We start from the raw sequence: 22,370 nt of genomic DNA, 5'->3' as shown, positions 1-22,370 counted from the left end.
ATCCGACATAATCTTCAAAACCGGCACATCAACCCCCATCTCCTTCAAAAACCATTCCAGGATGCGAATCGCCACTGGAGAGGACTATGGAAGAAAACAGCCTGGCGGGACACGGCTTCCACATCGAAGAGGTGGCATGGGCTGAAATGGAAGGACAAGCCATTAGGGAAGTTTGCATTGTTAGGAATTTGATTCGACAGAGGGAGCAAATACATCCCCAACAACGGCCTGCTTGCCAGCCAGCGGTACGTTGGCAGCGTTGAACGGCACGAGATCGATCGTAGAAAGGAAACTCGGTGTTTTCTGCAAATCCTCGACAAGCGGTCCCATTCGCTCATTGTAACCCCCAGCGCCTTGGCTAAGTCGCCATGATGCCGCTTGATGTCACCAGCCAGAACATACGCGCCGACAAATGCGAGACTGGTACCGGCTCCAGCTGCCCCGGCATACCCAGCATCACCGACCAAAAGAAAGCGCTCTTTGTATAAGCTCGGAAGCCTCACTTGGACTATCTCACTAGCGTAGGAACCTTCTGCGTCCATCATGCCATTGATAGGTTCGTCGTCCATCCACCCGGCGCTTTGGTATTTGGTCGCGACGTATTGTTTGAGTGCATCGGTGCCCTTCTTCGACGCATCGTGGAAAAAAGCCATAGGTCTATGCTCATCAGCAGCAGAGCTTCATGACTGCCGCTAGACTGTCACCTGATGGAGAGGGTCCAATCACAGCTCAGGGAATGCTATATGCGTAGCCTAATTTACTTCTTCCCAGCAGCTCGTCCTTGAGCGTAAAGTATGCAGCCCAGCAGTTGGTGGATTGCAAGTGGTCCCGAACCCCGCAAGCCGAGACCTAGGGAGCGCGTCCTCGTTGATGTTGCACTGGAGCTGAGTATCCCAGGTCCCAGGCATGATTGATATACCGACGCCCGATATCTGCGCGGCACTACCGTCCAGGGCCACAAGGTTGTAGAACAGCCGTCGCCTCGTCTCCACTTGGAACGGTAGCAGGCCTAGTTTCTTACCACCACAGTGTAAGCCCAGGCGTTGTCCTATCCGTAAGGTCGTCCCTGTCAAAATCCAGTATGTGTGCGAGTCATAGAGGTGTCGACATGGCATCAGGAAGAGAATGAGAGCCTGGAGGTCAGTCATGGATGTGGTCTTAAGAATGAGGCATTCACAAACGCTCGACGAGCGGCACAGTGATACCTTTGCATTAGCGAGTTGTGAGCCTGTCCGAGATTCCCGGTGCATTCCTCGTCGGTTAGGGAGAACACGGCAAAATGATAGATCGCAAAGAGTAAGCACTCATCGGCTCTCGATATCAGCTCCGGCTGCTGCCATGCCTGTTTGAACATTTCTTCGGTCGACGGAATGTGCAGGGCCTTGCACAGGGGTCCCACATTCTCAGTATAGGTTTTTCATAGGAGCACGGCGTTTGTAGTGGTCGGATGATATTGCAGAAGACCCTGCTCAGGGACTCGGTGTCCAGAGCTGCTCCTGTAGAAGGGCCTGGCGCAGTTCTAAGCTCGAACGAGAGCTTCTGCCGCTTCCCTGGACACTGGCACTGGCACTGGCACTGGCACTATTTTTTTTCGCATCTTCAGACATGCGCTGCATCTCATCGTTTCCAAGAGTCCTCCATAGATGGCTACCTATATATTGCGACCTGTCCTAATCGCCCAACAGCATTCCCGTTGCCAATCTCGATCTGTTATACCCACTCTAAGCCAACTGAGGAAGCTCTGCAAAACCCTTCGATAGGGTATGGCCGTCCACGTCCAGTGGGCCAATTTCGCGCAAGATGCGCTCGTACCTGGTAAGTCTCTCCTGAGTCTCTACTGAGACTGCCTCTTCCTCTTCATCCAACTTTCGTTTCTGTCGCAGCCGAGGAGCCCGACACGAGCACTCGAGGTTGCCCTTCCGGCAGCGAGAACAGACCGGAAGGACCTTTGCATTTGACCTTGCGTCTTGTACAGGTCTGACAAGTGTATGTCATGGCTCCGTGGTTGGGCGGACCGCAGCTGGTACCTGTCCTGGCCACGTTCGATGGTCCTGGGCCGATACAGAGTTGGTTGTCGCGTCGGGAAGTGCTTGTCATGCTCTGGGTTGTCGGCAGTGAGCACCCATCCGGATTCGGAATCTGTGGCCTGAGGAATGAGGAATCTGCCAGAGGCAGAGGCATCACGTGGTGCACCGCAGTCGTGACAGTATACTGCCCTCCGGTACGGCCTGCCCTTGCGGCTCGATCTCGCTTAGTCATTGTTCATAGTGCATGTGACAACGCTGGAAGCAAGTATGGAGGGGATATCTTGCTTGACACTCCAGATAAAAGAGCAGGACAAACAACAAGATCGTTTTATTTTTCGCCGTGAATCCCGCTCTCTCTGTAACGAAGCGCTTCATATTGGTAGTGTAGTGAGTCGTTGAAGTTGTGGCCGAGAATCACGCGTCGCGGATGCGCGCGAAGTGTGCCAAGACTTTTGACCATGTATTCCAGCACGGTTTCGTTCGGTTTTGAGGGTGAAATAAGCCCTTCGAACTAGCCACATCTTGCGGCGCTATTATCTATGGCTTTGGTACTCCAGTCGAGGTCCTCGCGCTCGATCGTGGCCTGATGTATACCTTGCGGGTCCGAATTATATATTTCACGAACTTCGGGTCTTAATATGTGCCAGCCGCCGGTCAACATCCCGGGTTGAATATATCATACACCGAGACCAACAATTTGGGTATACAGAACTGGAAATGTACTGTAAATCATCTCACGATCGCTAAATATGCGTAAACTCCACACCAAATGCAATGCCCGTATGGCGGCGCCATTACCCACTGGGCTCCTCTAAGCGCATGTGATCAACAGACGGGAGAAACTTCCATCTGAAATACCGGTTAGATAGAACCACAAGGATCGTAAAGACCATAATCTGAATCCGCTGCCCTACTGTTAGGCGATCCGATTTCGTTAGTGGCCGAGGTTCTGAGGTGTTGGGGTTCGCCCTCTCTTCCTTCTCCCACTCCTCATATACCCTCCGAAGCAGAACCGGATCGTCAGTGATGATCCCATCAACTCGATTTCGAATCGCCCATCGCATCATATTCGGAGCATTCACTGTCCAAAGGTACACGGGATGGTTCGCCTCGCGAGCCTTCTTCAGCAGCCCGCGGCCAAGTGGGCCCATCAGGACCTTCTGGTTGAGATTGAAAGAGACCCGGGGAAGATGCAGGAACTCCCGCGCATAGTCTAGGTGGGCGTTAATCAGCGCAAACGCATATTTAGGCAGGTACCGGTCTCGCTGGGGAAGATATCGAGACGACCAGCAGCCGAGAACGATGCGCTCATGCCAGTCCGGGCTGCCGGCGGACACAGGAACCGATCGAATCGTCCCAGCAATGCGTTGCATAATGGTTGCCGGATTATTTGCAAGCTGGCGCGTCCTGTTAGCTACAGACTGTTCCAAGGTGTCCGTTAAGCCTTCTCCTAGCTTACCTTAATGTCCAGCAACACCCACAACGACTCGCGGCCCGGCTCCCGAAGGTATTCCAAGATGTCGAGAAGGCGAGGCATAGGAGCATGTGGTGCCTGTAATGTGCGTAGAGTACTCAGGTAACTCCAGTCACATTCACAGATTTTCTTCTTGACGCCATAACAACGCTTCAGCGTCGGGTCCTTTATCTAGTCAGCTTTGTAGCGCCATGTAATTGAATACAGTATTGCTTCTTACATGCGAGAGCACAACCACTCCATCGCGGGTTAGGTGTAGGTCGAGCTCGAGGGCGTGGCTTCCTGCGCGGACCGCGGCATCGACTGAGCAAAGCGTGTTCTCGGGATAGCGTCCCTTGTAGCCTCGGTGAGCGATGATCTGTGGTAGGCGAGGGGTCTCGTGCGTTGCCTGGGAGTCCATGAGGTTAGGGATGAAATGCTTGGATATATTAAGAGTTGTTCTGTGTTACTCTGGGAGTCCATTGACTCCGATCACCATCCTGGCCTGTCACGTGTCAGGCAGCAACATACAGTAAGCGGCCTAGTGCTCTTTGAAACAACATTAAACAACATTAATAATATTATTGTCAGGATTGGCCTGTACCCACAGCTTTCGGTTGGATGCCCGATCGCAGGAGTCACGGGGATATAACTCGCGGAAGTATACCAAGATGGCGTGACCGCAGACTATATACGAACAACACCATTCCTTATTATCCTGCGCCTTGAAATAGGGATTTATTTTCTACGATAAATTTGCCATGTTATCTCAACAATATAAGATGATTACCCTTGATCAACTCGCATAACGGTTTTGAGTCCTGCACCCCTTTCTCTAGCTCCGAGGGGTGCTTAGCCATCCTCGCCCATGGACTGCATTTTAGGGCAAAACTTCAAGGTAGGCAACATTAACGAGGCATAGCTCAAGTTGCATTTTGGAGCCATCTTCACTAGCATATATGAATAGCCAAGGCAAATGAAATCTTGCTAGCGAAATCTTTACAGGTCTACTGAAGGTTCTTGACTTGAGATCACTTGAAACAGTGGTTGTATAATTCCATGTCAGGATGCATGTAAGAAGCCCTCCCAGGAACATTGACGGAGAGCGCCTACTAAAACTGGAAAATAGCCCAATTGGTAAGATATCAGCCGGAAATCAACGCAGCAAAACCATCCAACTGCTCCAGAACCCACTGCCACGCCTGTAATTGCTCAGCGAAGCCTTGTTCAAACTCCTCAAGCTGGCAATACAACGATTGCCAGTCTATCGTATCAGACAATGTCTTGGCTTCGGGAAAGAGGTCTAGATTGACCCAAGACCGCCAGTATACACCACCCAAACTGCAGCCAATAGCTTTCTGGACGGCGACACTTTCACTGACAGAGAGGTGGTCCAAAAAATCGACAGCAGTATCTCAAGGGGAAGGCGATGAAGTAGCATTGTCGTCGCTTGTCTTCTGCTTCATCTGCTTGGCATGGTTGACGGCTTGAGCTGCTTAGTCGACTTCTGACCGAGCTCGACGGACGATTTGCTGGACGCGTTTGTTGTGGAACGGGTCTGAGGTCGAATTTTTTAGCGTTCCAACGTCGCAGGCATAAAGCAATAGTAATGGGCGATATGAACATACCGCCATAATCCATGCCCATCGGCTCAGTCTCTTCCAAAATGTCGTCTTCCCATTCATCGTCCGGCCAGATCCAATCCACCGCTCTATTTTGACGCATAGTGTCCAGTGCAACCTCTATATTATGCCCAGATATGTCCAGATCTTGTGGCGTTGTAGTACCTCCCAGAACCGACGATAGAGAACATAACCATACAGCTTGTTTCTGATTGGAAACTCTCCCGTCTCATGGATCGTGGCACTTGCAAGGAGACTGTCAAATATCTCGTCACCCGGAATCACGCCGGTGCTTTGGTCCCAGGGTACCTGAACAATGCCTTCGCTTCTGTCGCCAGTAAATCGGAATACGTGTTCTATCTGGAAGACTGGGGGTGGCGTGCGAAAAATTCTCGGTCACGAAAATATAGATGTGCCAAATCCCTGTCGCAAAATACGGGACTATTAAATCGGTTGCTTGATGTTTCCAATCGCTCTATGATGCAGCGAGATGGCGGGACGAGTGATGTTCACCGGGAGCCCAAAAGTTGAGAGAGTATATGGAAAGTGCATCAGCGTGATGGACTGGCTCAGACTGCTCCTGCAGATGGCTATTTTACATCTTCCGCCATCGAAGGGCCCCGAAACCCAGGCCTACCAAAAACGAACAGCTTCAGCAGGCTTACCGAGAGTTTTTATTCCCAGCTTGAAAAGTAAAGGGAAGCAGGCTTCCTTGCGGAAAGACCACCGTATAACATTACCTGATCCACCGGACTTGACGTGCATTCGTCATGACTGTGAAATCTTGTCTGTTCTAGGACAGACGCAGCAAGTGAAGCAATTCATTGGGGGGCTCTTGACTCTAACTGGGAAGGACGGGGTGGTGAAAGCCATGCGATGCGATGACTTCTTGAGCAAGTATTACGGAAATATCGGGCGGGAACTACTGGATTGCATATGCCGCGCAATAGAAGATTCAGAGAAAAAATATGGCGAGTCCAAGTTTAGCAATGAAGGTTCATGGGTGGTACTCTGACTGTACATATGAATAGACGGCGCGGACATGAAACTTGAAATCTCGGAGTCGGAGGTTGTGCTACACCATCATCCTCGAATTCCTTCGGCTGTTATTGGCGATGCGCTATGCTGGATGTGTCTCGCGTTGCGCGTCACGCCGGAGAATGGGATTCATGCTTCATTTCAACAGGGTCGAAGGCTCAGCCCTCTCCGTCTACAGCAAGAACCCGCTGGTGATAACATAGCTTCCTGCTGGCATAACCTTTTCGAGACAGCGGTTGTCGTTACACAAGAAAACTCGCAATCTGTCTTACAATATTGCCTGGAACTTCATAGCGGCATTATGATTCAACTAGCGGCCGTTCAATACCCGGTTAACGTTGGGAGGGGACTAGTACTTAGGGGTTATTCAACAGCCTTAACACCTATTGAACGACTGTCAAACAGGAAGATCAAATGGCATCTCGAAGTAAACACGAAGGGCTCGCAGTTTAAGGTTTCCGACCTGCAAATGCATGAGAAAAAATGGTATCCCACCTTAGCCTCCAACGATTTAAGAGGCACGGCACTTCTCGGCTGGAGTTCCAAAGCTGAGGTCTTGCTGGGCACGGAAATGCTGCCATGTCAAGTAACATGGTCCTCGACACAACGAAAATACCATCGGTGGGAGCTAAACAATATCAATCTGCAGGCAGTAGCTCAAAGTACCGTACCTTTTCAGATAGGCGGGCAGGCAGGCTTCTCCTTCCAGCGGATTCCCAACACGGTGCGTTTCTCGCCATCGAAAAACTATGCCAAATTGCTCGTTGATAGTTTTAACGAACCTATGATCCTCTCCGATACGGTGGAGAGACGAGCATGGCTGGTGTCCAAACTAAGCGTTTTCCATCATATGGTACTGGCGTATTGCAAGTCTGCGGGCGTCAAAGAGAACCACCCCCTCGCGAGTCCAGAAGACGATGGTGGCTCAGCCTCCTTCCGGACTCTATTGGAATGGTCCGAAAAGGATCTTGTTGGCCATGGTGGGGTTGCTCTCCGAGTGCATGACCTTGTCCTTGGTTTCTCTGCCAGTCTGTCCAAGACGGTAGTAAACCCGCCGAAAGGGGCCGAGGTCTATGGATACGAGTTCATGGATATCGTGCACACAACGACGGCTGCAGAGCTGCGTAAAGCCCACCTAAAGCGTGACGAATTAGTGTGGAAGCCATTGCTCAAGAACATTGAATGTCTCTTTTGCAATAACCTCGGTGACGCAATCGTAGCCCTGCGCTCCTCAGAGCTGAGCGCCCCCTGTAATCGACTACTGAAGGATCGAGACCTTCTAGCTGCCTCCATGTTCTGTGTTGACGAGATTTCCAAGCGCGAGGGAATCGGCAATGGAACCTCGACTCGACGATTTCCCGGGTCGCATCTATGGGAACTATGGGGGGATCCTTTCACCAGTTGCTCTCACGCGGGCAAAGCTGCGGACTGCTGGAACAATAACAGCTTTATCCAAGAAATCTCGAAGGAGAAGAGAAAGTTCCTGGATACGTATCACGAAACACTGGATAACCCTGGGAAGACTGCGGATCATGCCGGTCCAAAAGTCGGCGGAGTGGTAGTCTTTGGCGAAAGTCGTGCAAAGGCAGCCTAGACCAGGTACTGGAATCTGGGGGTATCACCATTGCTAAATGCCCAGGGCAAAGGGAATCCAGGTTGGAAAGTGAGGAAAGGGGCGGCAGGCGCTCAAAATACAACGTCGGAAGCACCGGTTATCAGGGCGCAGAAATTGGATTTACTCTGTCGCTCCAGGCCTAATAACCCCGACTTGACATAGGCACTACTACGTCGTTGTCGCCCTGAAAGTACGAGTGTCACAAAGCGACGGTACATGAAGCCATGGTGGCTGGTCAGGACTTGGGATATTGTTAAGGATTAAGTTAATGTAATAATGTTGCTTGCGTCATCCAAGACTTCTTGTATATTACCATATCCTATACTGCTCGAAGAATTTGGAATTGGCTAATTTGTCCTATTCGTATCTCATCTGGGAGCATACAGCCGGGTCATTGGACTGACCATGGACGGGATATGGGAACAAGCATTCCTTCCGCATAACAGAATTCGTATACATTGGAATTGGGGTATTTCGTAACCTGGACTTGATACTTACAGACATACTGCTCAATCTGCCCCATGTTGCTGGTTGACCTCCATAGTATACCGTGCAAACGGACTCCTCTCCCTGAGCTGCCTTCCATACTTCAAAAAGATAAACGGCGTCACACAATAAACGGTGGCAACGGCCGCAAGGATGCTTGTTGCCACATTAGAGCCAAGACCGGAATACATCGGATACGCGAACAACGGCATGCACCCTGCCGCGACACCTCGCAGCACAGCCGTCGCGGCCATGGCCGATCCCGCATAGATAGTATACGCGTCGGCGATGTATCCGCTGAGCGTGAAGGAGAACTCGTTCGCAGCGAACCCGATCAAGGAAATGCCGAACATGGACGCAATCCAGTGAACGTGCACCATGGGAGGGACAGTCCAGCCGAAGATCCAGAGACCCATGGCTAGGGCTGGGGCAGCGAGGGCGAATCCACCAATCTTGTCCTCTGGCACGGTGGACTGCTGTGCCTTTTCTCTCCTGATCAAGAGGTTGTAGTCCCACAAGCGCACCACCCCGCTGGCTAGGACGCCTGGGAATATGGCAATGAAGGGTAGCGAGCTGGCTCTCGTACTGAAGCCGAACCCACCATATACAACGGTGAAGGATTCCGTAAACAGATACACAATGCCCCATGCTGTTGCACTGAGAACTGATGCTAGAATTATTATGGGCTCGGTAATCCCCAGGCGCGTCGGGCGAATGACAATGATTTGGAGCAGCTCTCGCCAGTTGCCGATGCGGTCGGGATTGGGAACATCGGCGTCTAGGTCCCCGATCTTTGATTGTAAATCTTCGAACCGTTTGACAAGATCGTAGTCGGACGGTTCTCGCGGAGGAAGAGGACAAGGAGGAAGACGACGGCAGAGACAATGGCAGCGGTATGGTATACCCAGCGCCTATCGAACACAATAAGCATCTTGCGACGGACTTCAGAAATATGACCCACCAGCCAATGGCATCGATTATATACGACGCGTAGATAGGACCAGTACCCAGCCCCAGCACTGTACAGCAATTCCATAACCAGAGAAACCACAGCCTTGGCCGGCTGCTGTACTGATCCTCAATGCTGCCCGCCAATATGACCTCGGGCACCGCCGACGCAAAGCCAGCAATGAAACGACCGATAAAAGGCCCCGCCGGTGAAGGTGGTAGACCTGTTATAAGACATGCAATGCAATATACAGTGGCTGAGATGAGGTAGGAAAGCCGCCGACCTAAAGCCTCTGAGAAGGGAGGCATGACGACTCCGCCGATGGCTTGACCGATGCCGTACAGAAACTGGAAGCCTGTGAGGCAGACAACGCGACTCAAGCCGTACTCGGTCATCAATGCTTCTGAAGCGGAAGCCCCAGTCGTACTCAAGACTGCTGTGTAGTACTCCCAGAAGAAAATGATCAAGGCATCGTGGACCTTGCGCGGAAACGGCCAGTTCCGGGGAAAGTCTTTGTGCTCAGTGTCCCATCCCATCGTCTTGGAGCTAGTCTTTCGAAGACCCCTACGGGCCGCTTCTTGATGGACATGGTCGTGGGGTTGGGCTTCGGGGTCCGTCATGATAGTAGGCAGGCAGGCACGTAGTTGGCATGCGCATGCGGTACATTAGGATCTTAAATAAAGATTCAGATGCTGTGTTTTCGTGGGCCCAATGACGCACGATTGGCAGTTGCCCGTACCAGGGCCTGATGCTCCACACTAGCTCGCATGTAGATCTTCATGATCAATCACGCTCAACGGGTTGATGGGCGTGGTGCGATAATAGGTACAATCATCTGTTCCTCACGCTGCGGTGGATCGCAATCACAACCGCTATTCACAGAACTAACGTAGGCCACAATGGATATTATCAGTCACAGTTCCATGGCTTTCACACCATCAAAGGTGTTTGCGATCTCCAGATCTGCCTTGTATAGCTTCGCGACCCACGCCGATCGACACCCTGAAAAAGGAAAATCGACGACAATCATGCCATCATCATGAACACGCGGTTCGTCATGAGCGCGAACCTTGGATCTGGGATTTGGGTAGACTAGCTACAATCAGATCACAGATGTGCCATGGTTTTGGTACCTGGGGGGTTTGACCACATGCTTGCCTGTTGTGACTGCAGGAAATCCCTCCTATACAACAAGATATCATATATTGACCATGGGCCGATCAAGCTACGAGCATATAGCCCCTTGATTAACCGAGTGTTCAAAATACTGTCATTAAAGTACCTAAACTACCTAATCAAGGTCATAAACTGCTCGCTCTCTTTGCATCGTCCCCAACGCGAGTCCATTCGTTCACCTTTTGAAAGTCTCCTACAGCGCCAGACCCACCATATCTGTGCTGCGTATCACGCCAGTCCCTTTCAACCGCTGTCTCAGGTCTCCACCTGAAGGCGTGCTGGAGTCTGCTTTCAAGTATCCCCTCCAGCACTTGTTGGACCACAACCCCCACGGCTGGCATCATCATGAAGCCATTCCCGGATCCACCGACGGCGACAACAAGAGACTTGTATTTCGGATGACGATCGATGAGAAACACCCTGTCAGGCGTATCGGCGTCCCAGCAGATCCGCGCAAATACAAATGGGCGGTCTGCGATCTGAGGGACTGTTTCGCGGAGGAACTGGCGCGCATCGCGCTCAGATTGGATGGGAATCTGGTGTTTCGCGAAGGGGACAGACCTCTCGGCGCCGGTATCAGGGTCGTAAAGGAAGTTGCAATATCCGGGATGCTCGTCGACAAGCTTGAGCTGGCCGTTCTGCGTATCGGGTTCCTGGGAGTGGACGGTCAGGCTTGAGGATAGTCACTAGATTTTGAATTAGAGGGCAGGCCATACTATAAAGAATCCCCTATTGACGTTGAACAGCACAGGAAGGTCCTTCCACAGCTTTCGCTCTTCCTCTGTCATCTGAATATGGGCCAGCGTCCAGGCCGTTGGCCGCAACTGTCGTTCAAAGTCCAGCAGCTGGTCGCTGTTGGCACCAGCACAGAGGATGACGCGGTCTGCTTTGTGCTTTTGTCCGTCCGCAGTCTGCACGCCGACAACATCGCTTCGATCATCAGTGTAGAGAAGGCGCTTCACACTCCCCTCGGTCATGCCAGTCACAAACCGAACGCCCAGACGTGACGCCGAGCGGCAAGCTGCCTCGAGAGCGCCCCTGGCAAAAACCCATCCTGCGCCCGATTCACGAAAGAAACCCTTCCAGTTGGGAAAGTCCCCCGTTAGGATCCCCTTGGGCATGGTGCTTCGGAACTTGTCGGCGGTGTTGAGCAGACGCAGCTTATCCTTGCACTTGCCCAAGTACGCGTCGATGAGCTCGCGCTGGGCGGATTCTTGTGAGGCCGCCATGATGAAGCCCGTTGGGTGGTAAAAGGGGCGAAATATGGGGTCATTCTTCCACTTATCGGTCGCTATCTGGTGCAGTCGGTTCCAGATGTACTGTTCGTCGGTGTCTGTTTCGGAAGGTGAACCTGTAGGTATTCAATTGATGTTAGCATATCCGACCTCTCGCGCAGTGAAGAATTGGGATTAAGAAGCGCACCCTCCTCCATAATCTTATTCACGTCATTGCCGGCCGATATTGGCGAAGGAATCGGGCTTTGGTCGAAGACAGTGACATTGGTATAGCCGTTCCGAGCGAGTTGCAACGCGGTGCTGCAGCCCCAGGTGCCGCCGCCGACGACCAAGATGGACTGTTGGAGTAATTGTGCCATGGTGTAGGATCCTCGAACATTGGTGTATGCGAAGATAGATAGTTAGCCGAGGCTCTATTTATGTTATCAGCCCGCCAGCAATTAGAGACAAGCTTGTTCTGCGAGGAAGGTCCAGCCGGTGATACCCAAGCGCTCTTATCACAAGTGATACTGTGCTGTTGGAGTAAGCTGCCTCAGACCTGGAACGATGTAGCATAGACGATTGGTCTAGAGGAGGCTATCCTTGATTCCGACTTTATCTTCCGAGGCTTTCCCCGCACTTTTTGGAGAGAGGCCATCGCTGATCTGACCAAGATTGACAAGGCTTTCCTCTAAATGAGCTTAGCACCCTCTAGTATCTCTCCTGGACCTTCCTTCGGTTGATCTTATCACCATCCCCGCCTATCGCTGATACGAATATCAGTGCCTCTCCGGAGGCGAAGGGTATCATCGGGCTCGGTATCTGGCGATACTTAACTACCGCCATGGCCCGGTCACGTAGCAGTTGAAGTTCAGGGAAACCGGATTCTTTCCTGATTTTGCTATTCAAACATGGATCGCACCGCAGATATAACCGAGACTGAGGTTCCGGGGACAGTGTTCTTCGTGTATAGTGAGTGGCACCACCACTGCATGACATCGGGCATGCATACTGACTACGGCTGCTCCACAGCGGATACAGCAAAGACTGAGGACTCCAATGACGCTGGCCAGAACGAAATCACATTAGTCCCTCACCCACTAGGCACACCTCGAGACCCTTTGGTATACTCGCTCTTACCTAGACACCCGTTCGAGTTGACGATCTTGAACTAACCACAATCCAGAACTGGTCCAAAATTAAGAAAACATGGAGTCTCTTCCTGGCGACCCTCTTTGCAACTGTCATGGCATACAGCGAGAACCAAATGGGCGCCGCTTGGACAACAGTCTCTGAGGACATGGGCGTCACACTCGGCGACATGAATGGTGGCTCAGCCCTCAACTACCTTCTCCTTGGCTTCGTGAACATCATCTGGATCTCGACTGCCATGAAGCTAGGTCGCAAGATTGTATACATCTCGGCCATGACCATTGTACTGGCCACATCACTCTGGAATGCCTATCTTACTGGAACCGCTCAGTGGTATCTTAGCAGTTTTGTTTCGGGCATCGGTCAGGGTGCATACCAGGCGATTATTCAACTTACTGTACCTCCCCTTCTTCGCTGTTCCCGGGAACTCTGACTAACGCTAATAGATCTTCGATATCTTCTTTGCGCATCAGCGAGGTACTATGCTGGCTATTTATGCCTGGGGCCAGCAACTGGGGACTATCCTGGGACTGATCCTGGGAGGGTATATCGCCGAGGGTCCTGGTTGGAGGTGGGGTTGCAAGATTGTTGCTATCATTGCCGTATTATCTTTTCCGTCCATGCTTAGAGATCGTAGGGTAACGACACTGACGATATGCTCTAGGCCGCTGTGATCATATTATTTATCTTCACACTGGACGACTCTCTCTTTCCCCGGCATGCACTTGGCTCATCCAGTACCGCCACAAGCCAGCAAATGAGCACTATTACCAAGACCGAAGGAAGTCAAGAGAGCCAGTCAGCTAAAGGTGATGCTAAGAAGAAGAAACCAGAGGAGTCAGCCCTCGATCGCATGGCCACACTGGACCACGGGATCGCAGACCTTCTGCCACGGAACTACTGGCATATCCTTGCGCCGGTCCATCGATTCAAAGAGGACAAGACGACGTGGTGGCAGTATTTTCGGCGACCTTTTCACCTTTTCGCGTTCCCCAATATTCTTGTTGTAGGCGTCTCCATCTATTCGACCATGGATGTCTCGTTGACCATACGCAGGCCGGCCTGATTTACGCTTTTGCAAACACAGCAGGTATGTGGACGTACGAATGGAACGAGTATTCACGATGCTTACTGGTCTACAGGGATTGTCTCGTTTAATACAATATCTGAAATCATGACCGAAGCACCCTACAACTGGGGTACGGGCTCAACAGGCCTCCTCTTCCTCGCTGCTCTCGTTGGGTCTTTCATCGGGTATGTATCATCCATCAACCCATCCCAAGAGCCAGGAATTGTGTGCATCGTTCATGTATAAACTAATTAACACATCTAGAATGGGAACCGGCGCCCTCGGCGACCTCCTCGTGCTCCGCCTCTCTCACCACAACGCCGGCTACAAGGAACCCGAAATGCGCCTATGGATCCTCTCATTTAGCTTCGTCTACGCCGCAGTCGGCTACTTCATGTACGGATGGGCTGCGGAGAGGGGAGACTCGTGGGTGTTCATTGCTGTCGGTTTGGGCGCAATGATCGCGCAGCAGGTTTCTGCGGTGAGTGTGGCTACGGCTTATGGTATGGAGTGCTTTGAGGGGGTACGTCTTTTTTTTTTTCCGACTTCATCTACGCGCACTAATTGGAAGATAGGTATCAAGCGAACTCGTCGTCGTACTAGCGATCTGCTCATCGTGCGTGAACTTCGCCATGTCGTTTTCCGTGCAGCCGCTCATCGAGGCCACCGATTACGGGAGGGCTTTTACCTTCTTTGGGGCATTGGTGCTGGGTAGCCTCGCGCTTGCGATTCCAGGCTTGATTTGGGGCAAGAGTTGGCGCAGACGTTGTGCGAGGAGGTATTGGGAGTTTGTCAAGGAAGCGGTTGTAGTTTGATCTGCTCTGGAAACTGTTTACTAAAGAGCATTTGCAAGAATGGTGCCTGCGCTTGTTTCTGTCTTTGTATGACGGTTGAAGCTATTTCAATTAATAGCAAAGGCAATGTACATTTCATCTGCCTCTACAAATCGATCCATATCCGGAAAGCCCTTTCTAAACGGTGAAACGCGCGTATTTGACGCGTAGATGATTCAGCACAGAATATCATAGGTACATGCGACTTCGACTAAGCCCGCCTGTTCTTCGTCACGCGTGGCAGAACGCGGAAGAGATAGTAAAATTAAATCGCACCCAGGATATTGAAAGCAAAGTAAGCCCAAAGAATCCCGTAATCCCGCCAACGAAGATGCCAAAAGATATCGCGGTCAGAAAGATACTGGTCAGCCGAGCGAAGAGGACAATAGTGACACTGCCCCGTAGCCGACTCGTTGATGAGCGCTCCAGCTGCAGTTTTCAGGTACTCCTCCATATACTGGCCGCAGGTTTGTCCGGCAGGAGCATCGAATGCAAGCGTCTCGCGCTCAGAGCAGTGAATCTCGCGACCATGTAAAGCGGTCCCACTGGTACCTCCCACGTAGTAGATCAGAGGCGAGACGCGGCGCATGTAGTTCCAGAACGGAGGCAGCGTGCTGGGTGGTTGCATGATGCCGTTGGAGAGGAGAGACATAACGAACATGAACAGTGCAAGCATACTGCCTAGCACTGCATTGGGCACTGCGGCAACGACAAAGTGCGCGAAGCTCGAGGCATGCAGGAAGAAATGCACCACGAATAGAAGAACTAGGCACTGGCGCTGTGGATCTTGAGTCTCACCGTAGACGGAGAAATAGAATGAGGCCGAGGTGCAGACGCCGAGGATGGCCTGCCAGGGAAGCTCAACCAGGATCTGTAAGATAAAACTCCCCAAGTATATGTCCTCGAAGCTCGTACAGCATTCGCCTGCCGATGAATTTGGGAATAATCCTAATTCAGGTGAGCTCCTCGCCAGGGCTCATTGCAAAGGGCATAGCATTATGAGAGACTTATTGGTTCAGGTCGGTGCTCATTCTCGGTAGTTGAAATAGGTTGTTAACATTTCCAAAGAGGATAGTTATCTTCTTGTCTCATTTGCCGTTCCTCTCTCCCTAGGACATGGTCCTACTGCCTTCGAGCTTTCCTTTTTTTTACCGTCAACCATGCATCCTGATAGCCAGCTGAAGGAGGCCCTCGGCAAAGGCTTCAATCCGAAAGTCGTATACAACCCGAACCTCGACCATATCGATGAGCTGGTTCGATCTATCCTGGAGCATTATAGCAAGCTTTCTGCGGACAAGATTCTGCAACATGTCCAGAAGCTGGTTAGTAGGGCCTGACTCACATCATCCCCCGGGAAGCCGCCTGGAGCATATGGTGCGTAAAGTCCTGTCTTTCCACATCCAATCCAAACCGCTTCGCCACCTTCTCCTTGATCAATCGCTCATGTAGCTCTCGTCGTTCCATAGACGAACTTGGAAGCAAGCAGGCCATCACCCGATTCAACGGCCGAAACCGATGTACGACCTGTAATAAGTTCGACGTGTAGAAATGCTCCAGTACAAAGCCAACCCAATCATGGGCCCTCGAGGTTTCCAGACAGCCGAAGCTCTCTCCAAAGGCCAAGTCCCCAATCAAATCAAAAGTTGTATAATTATATCAATCTCGAAGATCGGTGGTGAAGCCCTTTTCTGCAAGGTTTTCGAGCTGTCCCATCAGGAGATTCACGTTCCTCTGGATAATGGACTCCTGGTCGCGAAGTGCGCGCGGTGAGAATCCCGGCGCCATTGACCGCCGCAGCCTCGCGTGATTGTCGTCGTTGGCCATCGTGACTGTCTGTGGATCGACCAGCATCTCGTTGAAAAATGTCCTGTCTCTCGCGAGTGGTGCTCGGCCAGCTGACCGGCCGTAGATGTCATTCCAGGCGCCTGCAGAAGCGAAGGATAGCTCATTTGGAGCAATTCGGACCACAGGGCCATACTTATCATGCAATTTTTCAATCAAGAGATGGGTGTCACCGCGTAATTGAGCGCGAGCGATAGGGATTGACGATGCGGCCCAGGTGCGCGGGCCAGGGTATCGCGACAAAGGGTGCAGCCAGATATTGTAGATATAGCTGCTCACGGCAATGATAAATAGCTAAGTATTCTGTCAGCTCAGCTACTGGGATTTACAGCTGTAGTAGGTTTGATGCTCACACTGGCGCATAGCGCAGTCCACAGCTGGCCATGCTGGATTGCATCGGCCATGGTCTCAACGGTAACGCCTTGGGGCGCTGAGTTTTCCATGACTGTTGCCGTTCTTATCCAGGTTATCAGGCTGCCTATATTGTGGATAGTTCCTGGCTCTCCCGTTGAACGTTGCAGTATAGGGCTTCTTCGATCACGGGACGTCAACCGCTCCTGATTCCAGTATTGACGAGAATTTCGGTGAGAATCTCAATCCTCATCTTTCTAGTACAGCGCTTCATGATTCTGGTAATCTACTAGAGGTACGTACGACGAGTCCCCACAACAGCAAGGATCAAAGGCAAGGAGGCCTGCAGCTGCGGCAATATGTGATACAGCAGACGCCCAATTTGCACAACATACAGTCCCACGGAATGCGTAAGGGGCGGTGGGGGGGTTTCTCTTGCCTTATATTTTGTTTTTCAGTCCATGGTCCACAGGCGGCCAGACCGACTTCAACACACCGACTGTAGTCAATAGCCGGGTCTTTGGTGCGAACGACATGCTTGGGAACGACTGGTAAAAAAAAAATTGCAAGAAAGCATGAATTAAGAGAACTCAAGTCGTTTGTCTTCCAAGGCTCAACTGTCGAGCAATATTACGTTGATTCGGCAAGCCAAGTAAACATCTAACAAGATTTCCTACTCTGATATGTGCGCGACCAGCTCAGGCAAAACCCCCATAAGCGGCTTCACCAAGGTTCCATCCCTGATCGCCTCGTAGATAATCGATATCCATGACCCCACTGTCCGTTTGATTTGTCCATTCTCATGGCTTCCAATCTTAGCAGTCGGATGCTCCACAAGACCCTTGTGGAAGGGGACACCCAGTTCCTCCCTTACCGTGCGGTAGAGTATCTTGGATCCGTATCCAAGCATCTCCACCGTATGCTGCTTCCCGAAGAAGGAAGCGGAAACGTCCTCGTAGGTTGCGAGCATGGCGGTGATAGAGCTAGTTCGCCACTGGTCTAACGTATTGCCTTATAAGGCGGCGGCCGGACTGGACACGGCGATGCCTTTGATGACGGTTATGAGTGAGTTGGCGATCGTTCTCTCGCATCGCTCCAAGACGTTATTCGCAGCATTGGTCTTAGCCCACTCCGCCGTGACTGACGCCCGGAGAGAATTATCAAGTTGCGTCAGGTCGTCCTCCGACAGTAGTGTGCCAAAGCTTGTTTGTAGGACCGTGGAAAGAGCCGGAGCAACTAGAGAGAGAGGAAGGTCAAGTGCATTACTCGCAGGTCCAGCGCCTGGCAAATGGCGTAGATGCTGCAGGCCGTCATCAACGACATCAGGTCGATAGCCTGCATCGTCAGTCGAACCGACACAACGGCCATGGAGTTAACGGACTGATTGTGCATCTCCGCGGCCTGGACGTGGGAACTAATGGGGCTTGCGAGATAGGCCAGCTCACTCATGTATGCGGCCATGCTGATATCGACACCCTTCATCGCAAAGAAGAGGCATGCATCGTCGGCAACCAGGTTCGTTGGTAGCCCGTTATTCAGTGTCGGGTCCACCATCTCAGTCAGTTGAGAGAAGATCAGCTTCCCAAGCATTTGGATACTGAGTCGGGCCTTTTCCATGGCGGAGGTGATGGCGGCCGCCTGGAAGTTGCAGCCATAGTAAATGTCATTTGTGTCAACGTCCACAAGTGGGTTGTCGCAAGACGAGTTCAACTCTGTAGCAACTTGGTTGTCGGCCGCCAGCAGATCCTCGAGCTGGGGACTAATCCACTGAGGGGCACTGCGTAGTGCATAACGGTCTTGCACCATACCCGGTCTATTTCGGTCCTTCTTCTGTGCACCAACACCCTGTGCCAGACCGGAACCTTGAATGAGCGCACGCATATTACGAGCGGACTCAATCTGGCCAGGATGTGGGCGAACAGCGGCGATAAAGGGATAAAAACTTTCTGCGTTGCCTTGAAGTGCTTCCACGACTCCCACCGTAATGCACTGTGTCAGAATCGCAAGAGTATGAGCTTGGTGCATGGCCAGCGCGCCCAGTGCAGCAGACGATGCGGTGCCGTTCACCAGCCCCAGCCTTTCCCCTGGCCCCAGGGTCATCGGGTTGATGCCCAGCCCCTCTAACGCGTCCCTGAGCCGTCATCACTTTGCCTTCTGCAGTTTGGACAAAGACGTCCGGGCTGCCTTCAATAGCACCAGCAATATAGGCGAGCGGCATTAAGTCGCCGGATGCTGATACAGTTCCTCTGAGAGGAATCACTGGTGTCAGACCGTGCTTCAGCAGCGAGAAGATCGCCTCAACAACGGGCCTCGAGACTGCCGAGTGTCCGCGCACAGTGGCATTGCACCGAACCACCATGGTAGCCCGAGCCCAAGAAGCCGGCATGGCATGGGGCCAACAAAGTCACTCTTCTCGGTGCCTTGAGATGACCTATCTTCGCCCACCAGGATACCCGCCTGTGTCAGCTGCAAAAGGGCTGCTTGCAAGGCCACTGTTCGATCTGTGCGAGAGTCGGCACTGCCGCCAAAGCCCGTGTTGACACCTACTCGCCCCCACATTAACCTCACTCTGTTAGTCGCTTCTCCAGGTGAACGTACCGTAGACGTGATATTTCCTCCGCAGTTGGTCCATCAGCACTTCGACACTCTGGTCCATACGACGGACAATAATAGCATCTTCAGTGAGCTTAGGAATACAGCCATACCTGAAAGCGCGATTACCACCTACTTGCTCTCCGGAGGTAAGAGAGACTTACTGTGCGACAGCCACCACCGCGGCCACTTCTAAGCCTTCCCCATTGACCTCGATTTTTTCGCCTCCAACCAAGCTCTGCAGAGTCTTCCAGTTGTGACAGGTTGATGCTAGATGGTCAGATAATGGACCTTCGGAAACGTTCTTCGACAACATAATGGACAACTGGATTCTGGTGTTGAGGAATACCACTTTGTAAACTTATATCAGTGTCTCTAGTGGTTATTTGAAGGCAATTAATAGGTTGCTTGGAGATGCTGCATTCTTCACGCCGTGAAAGAAAGCCGCCAGCATCTATTCCGTCTCAGCGCCAAGCTATTGGGTATATCGAGCCTGATCGACACCAATAATTCAAACCAACGCATATCCCGCGTTTCACAGGGTTCGGTCGACGGGAATGCTGCCTGCAGTTTCAGAGAGTGAGGGACGAGTGGCCCACCTGAAATGCGACATTTTTGTACCCTCATAGTCCCCCCTGTGGTCGTTTGCAAGGGCTACTGGCTGTGAAAAAGATCCTTGAATGGTAATCGAGGGAGCCCTTCTGAACGCCGGAGGCCACTCCAGCTTCCACACAAATTTGATGACAAGTGCAGGCTTGCCCCGTCAACAGAGCTCGGTTTTCAAAGAGCAAAGGGCAGCTGGTCCACGATGCTATTGAATTTCAACGTAGCTCCGACGGAGTTTAACGACATCTTCAAGATACTTGGGGCTGCTGTTTGTCTTGGTTTGCTGCTCTTTCTCGGGTGTCCACCAGCATTCTCAGACCATGGTCTTCCGATAATAAACGGAGGCACCCGGTTTCCGTTTCTATCCTACAAGACAAAGTTGAGATTCTTGCAACGGGGTAAGGAGCTCGTGCAGGAGGGGTATGCCAAAGTACGTTTGATGCAGCTACAAACCGATAATACTAATGTCACCTCTAGTCACCAGCGGGATTCACAATCGAGACGCACCTTGGAAAAGTGAGCGTACTATCATCATCCTTTGCCAACGAGGTTAAGGGAGGCGAGCGGCTCAGTGCCCGTGAATGGTTACAAGATGTGAGGATTCGAGGTAACTGGCTGAACTAGGGCATTAGCGTTGACTTCTAGATTGTCTAGGAATTTCTCGCTCATATACCTATACTTAGTCCTCTGACCGCCGGTCCCATGACACAGAAAGCAGTCACCAAAAGTTTGTCGATGTTGACGAGGGGTTTGGGTAGGCGCCAATCTCTGCTCGTGGCGCAGTACGCGTCTGCTGACACTTCATCGAGGGCTCCTAACATCGTCAATGTCTGATGAGAGCGTTCTCTGCCTACGGGACCAATGGACTGACAGGGCAGGTATGGTAAGATTCATCACATCAAACGCCGAATGATGGCTCATTCAAAGTACCAGACTGGCACGAGGCCCACCTTGCCGAGGGACTGATGCGCCTTGTTGTTCGCGTCTCGGCGAGAGCGTTTCTAGGGCCTAATTTTAGCCATGACGAGAGATGGATTGATGCCACCGTTGGCTATACGACTTCAGGGCTTATTTCGGTGTATACACTACATCTGCTCCCGCAGTTTCTCCACCCTATACTCCAATGGGTGCTTCCTAGCTGTCGAGAAGCCAGAGCGTATCTCAAGCAAGCGAGAGCGCTATTGCAGCCGGAGCTCGACAGACGGGAGACTACGAGTTCAAGGGTGAACGACTCAATGACCTGGGTTGAGGAGGCCAGCGCCGGGTCTCCCTATGACCCCGTTGCGGCACAGCTGTGGCTTTCTTTTGTTGCGTCTGACAGCACGGCCGATTTCCTGACCAAGTTTCTTTTTCATATAGCTGAAGATGCGGCTATCATCCCTGAGCTCCGAGCGGAGATCCTCCGCGAAGTCGGCAGCAGTGGGCTCACTCAAGAGGCTTCTTGACAGTGCGATGAAAGAGTCACAGCGGCTGAGTCCGGTTTCATATGGTACGACACCACCCTATCTTGCGTGTGGGTTAAATTGCAAGTCAAGCTGACAGTGTCTCCCAGCAACAATGTCACGTCAAGTGCGCAAGACGATCAAACTGACAAATGGCATCGAGTTGCCATTGGGCTCAAAGATAGCAGTTTCGACGGCATCAATGAGAAACCCCAGCATCTATCCAGAGCCGGACCGCTTCAACGGATATAGGTTCCTGGACATGGAGTCATTGCCGGAAGCATCTCGCCGCTTTGTGTCGACGAGCGAGAGCCATATGGGTTTCGGCCATGGTGCCCACGCATGCCCAGGGAGATTCTTTGCAGCCCATGAGCTCAGGATCATCCTTTGCCACATCTTGACCAAGTACGACTTCAAGGTCCCTGACAGATATCAGCTCCCATCACCCATCCCCGCTGGCTTTTTTGTGTTCAACGATCCTGATCTGAGAATGTTGGTCAGGCGGAGAAAGGACGAAATATCTCTTTAATCTCTTAGTGCTCAGTTTATTAATCGTCTGAAACCAGTTTCCAGTTTTCTCAATAACTGTTCTTGGCGTAGTCCATGTCCCCCACGGTATATTTCTTTCATTCTCAAAAACGATGTACGACAAGTGGATGTAGGATAAGGTTCCTTCCCTTCCCACAGGCTTTTCCCGATGCTCAGCGCGGTGATGCATGTATACCGGAAAGTATGCCTTGACCATCTCCCAAGCACTATTTCCGAAATCGGCGATCCTTTGTTTTGTTACCTGGGGTCCCTTGCCTATATCCTCGCACCGTCGCCAAAGCGCTCAGGTAAGGGGCTTTGGGCACTCCTGTCGAAACGGCCACGGGCTCTAGGTAGCATCCTGCAATTTCCATT

The 22,370-nt window shown here is 51.8% G+C and overlaps 9 protein-coding genes across 9 annotated transcripts; 3 read left to right on the top strand and 6 right to left on the bottom strand.

The window, feature by feature from the left end:
- Positions 1-180: 180 nt before the first annotated feature.
- Positions 181-653, bottom strand: BDV17DRAFT_288060 (uncharacterized protein; the record flags this gene model as incomplete). The annotated part of the gene is made up of 2 exons (XM_073761309.1): positions 181-358; positions 403-653. 2 exons carry the CDS (start codon positions 651-653, stop codon positions 181-183), a joined length of 429 nt encoding a protein of 142 aa, XP_073619382.1.
- Positions 654-2,540: 1,887 nt separating this feature from the next.
- On the bottom strand, positions 2,541-3,968 carry BDV17DRAFT_197955 (glycerophosphodiester phosphodiesterase). The gene is made up of 3 exons (XM_073755219.1): positions 3,722-3,968; positions 3,487-3,666; positions 2,541-3,424 (listed from the first exon to the last, which is right to left on the bottom strand). The coding sequence occupies exons 1-3, from the start codon at positions 3,899-3,901 to the stop codon at positions 2,822-2,824; spliced, it is 963 nt and encodes a 320-aa protein (XP_073619381.1). The 5' UTR covers positions 3,902-3,968; the 3' UTR covers positions 2,541-2,821.
- A 1,314-nt stretch (positions 3,969-5,282) lies between these two features.
- Positions 5,283-8,042, top strand: BDV17DRAFT_197936 (uncharacterized protein). The gene is made up of 2 exons (XM_073755218.1): positions 5,283-6,073; positions 6,134-8,042. Exons 1-2 carry the CDS (start codon positions 5,593-5,595, stop codon positions 7,732-7,734), a joined length of 2,082 nt encoding a protein of 693 aa, XP_073619380.1. The 5' UTR covers positions 5,283-5,592; the 3' UTR covers positions 7,735-8,042.
- Positions 8,043-8,264: 222 nt separating this feature from the next.
- BDV17DRAFT_279688 (major facilitator superfamily domain-containing protein) lies at positions 8,265-9,810 on the bottom strand (the record flags this gene model as incomplete). The annotated part of the gene is made up of 3 exons (XM_073759756.1): positions 8,265-9,019; positions 9,055-9,152; positions 9,203-9,810. The coding sequence occupies 3 exons, from the start codon at positions 9,808-9,810 to the stop codon at positions 8,265-8,267; spliced, it is 1,461 nt and encodes a 486-aa protein (XP_073619379.1).
- A 641-nt stretch (positions 9,811-10,451) lies between these two features.
- BDV17DRAFT_197929 (NAD(P)/FAD-dependent oxidoreductase) lies at positions 10,452-12,464 on the bottom strand. The gene is made up of 3 exons (XM_073755216.1): positions 11,789-12,464; positions 11,083-11,717; positions 10,452-11,019 (listed from the first exon to the last, which is right to left on the bottom strand). The coding sequence occupies exons 1-3, from the start codon at positions 11,958-11,960 to the stop codon at positions 10,492-10,494; spliced, it is 1,335 nt and encodes a 444-aa protein (XP_073619378.1). The 5' UTR covers positions 11,961-12,464; the 3' UTR covers positions 10,452-10,491.
- Positions 12,425-14,616, top strand: BDV17DRAFT_300667 (putative MFS transporter; the record flags this gene model as incomplete). The annotated part of the gene is made up of 10 exons (XM_073764106.1): positions 12,425-12,443; positions 12,508-12,552; positions 12,613-12,704; positions 12,767-13,129; positions 13,179-13,334; positions 13,397-13,738; positions 13,789-13,822; positions 13,875-13,986; positions 14,066-14,324; positions 14,377-14,616. The coding sequence occupies 10 exons, from the start codon at positions 12,425-12,427 to the stop codon at positions 14,614-14,616; spliced, it is 1,662 nt and encodes a 553-aa protein (XP_073619377.1).
- Positions 14,617-14,899: 283 nt separating this feature from the next.
- Positions 14,900-16,098, bottom strand: BDV17DRAFT_288053 (uncharacterized protein; the record flags this gene model as incomplete). Its single annotated transcript, XM_073761308.1, has 3 exons — positions 14,900-15,582; positions 15,794-15,921; positions 15,977-16,098. The coding sequence occupies 3 exons, from the start codon at positions 16,096-16,098 to the stop codon at positions 14,900-14,902; spliced, it is 933 nt and encodes a 310-aa protein (XP_073619376.1).
- Positions 16,099-17,500: 1,402 nt separating this feature from the next.
- Positions 17,501-19,735, bottom strand: BDV17DRAFT_300665 (aromatic amino acid ammonia-lyase; the record flags this gene model as incomplete). The annotated part of the gene is made up of 7 exons (XM_073764105.1): positions 17,501-17,826; positions 17,860-18,029; positions 18,065-18,947; positions 19,024-19,143; positions 19,236-19,370; positions 19,426-19,532; positions 19,584-19,735. 7 exons carry the CDS (start codon positions 19,733-19,735, stop codon positions 17,501-17,503), a joined length of 1,893 nt encoding a protein of 630 aa, XP_073619375.1.
- A 492-nt stretch (positions 19,736-20,227) lies between these two features.
- BDV17DRAFT_279683 (cytochrome P450) lies at positions 20,228-21,996 on the top strand (the record flags this gene model as incomplete). Its single annotated transcript, XM_073759755.1, has 5 exons — positions 20,228-20,541; positions 20,709-20,752; positions 20,959-21,367; positions 21,462-21,514; positions 21,578-21,996. 5 exons carry the CDS (start codon positions 20,228-20,230, stop codon positions 21,994-21,996), a joined length of 1,239 nt encoding a protein of 412 aa, XP_073619374.1.
- Between the last annotated feature and the right edge of the window lie 374 nt (positions 21,997-22,370).

Source organism: Aspergillus undulatus, assembly GCF_047715775.1.
Source record: "Aspergillus undulatus strain CBS 261.88 unplaced genomic scaffold BDV17scaffold_6, whole genome shotgun sequence".
NCBI lineage: Eukaryota > Fungi > Ascomycota > Eurotiomycetes > Eurotiales > Aspergillaceae > Aspergillus > Aspergillus undulatus.
This window is presented reverse-complemented; position numbering and strand designations above follow the sequence as displayed.

Bases quoted from the DNA above. Each gene is read 5' to 3' on its own strand.
- BDV17DRAFT_197955 (XM_073755219.1), bottom strand. From the start codon at position 3,901: ATGGACTCCCAGGCAACGCACGAGACCCCTCGCCTACCACAGATCATC. The intron at 3,667-3,721 runs GTAAGAAGCAAT...GACTAGATAAAG, and splicing joins GAGTGGTTGTGCTCTCGCAT to GACCCGACGCTGAAGCGTTG. The intron at 3,425-3,486 runs GTAAGCTAGGAG...AGGACGCGCCAG, and splicing joins GGGTGTTGCTGGACATTAAG to CTTGCAAATAATCCGGCAAC.
- BDV17DRAFT_197936 (XM_073755218.1), top strand. From the start codon at position 5,593: ATGGCGGGACGAGTGATGTTCACCGGGAGCCCAAAAGTTGAGAGAGTA. The intron at 6,074-6,133 runs GCGAGTCCAAGT...ACATATGAATAG, and splicing joins AGATTCAGAGAAAAAATATG to ACGGCGCGGACATGAAACTT.
- BDV17DRAFT_197929 (XM_073755216.1), bottom strand. From the start codon at position 11,960: ATGGCACAATTACTCCAACAGTCCATCTTGGTCGTCGGCGGCGGCACC. The intron at 11,718-11,788 runs GTGCGCTTCTTA...GAATACCTACAG, and splicing joins GAATAAGATTATGGAGGAGG to GTTCACCTTCCGAAACAGAC. The intron at 11,020-11,082 runs GTATGGCCTGCC...GTCCACTCCCAG, and splicing joins TCAATAGGGGATTCTTTATA to GAACCCGATACGCAGAACGG.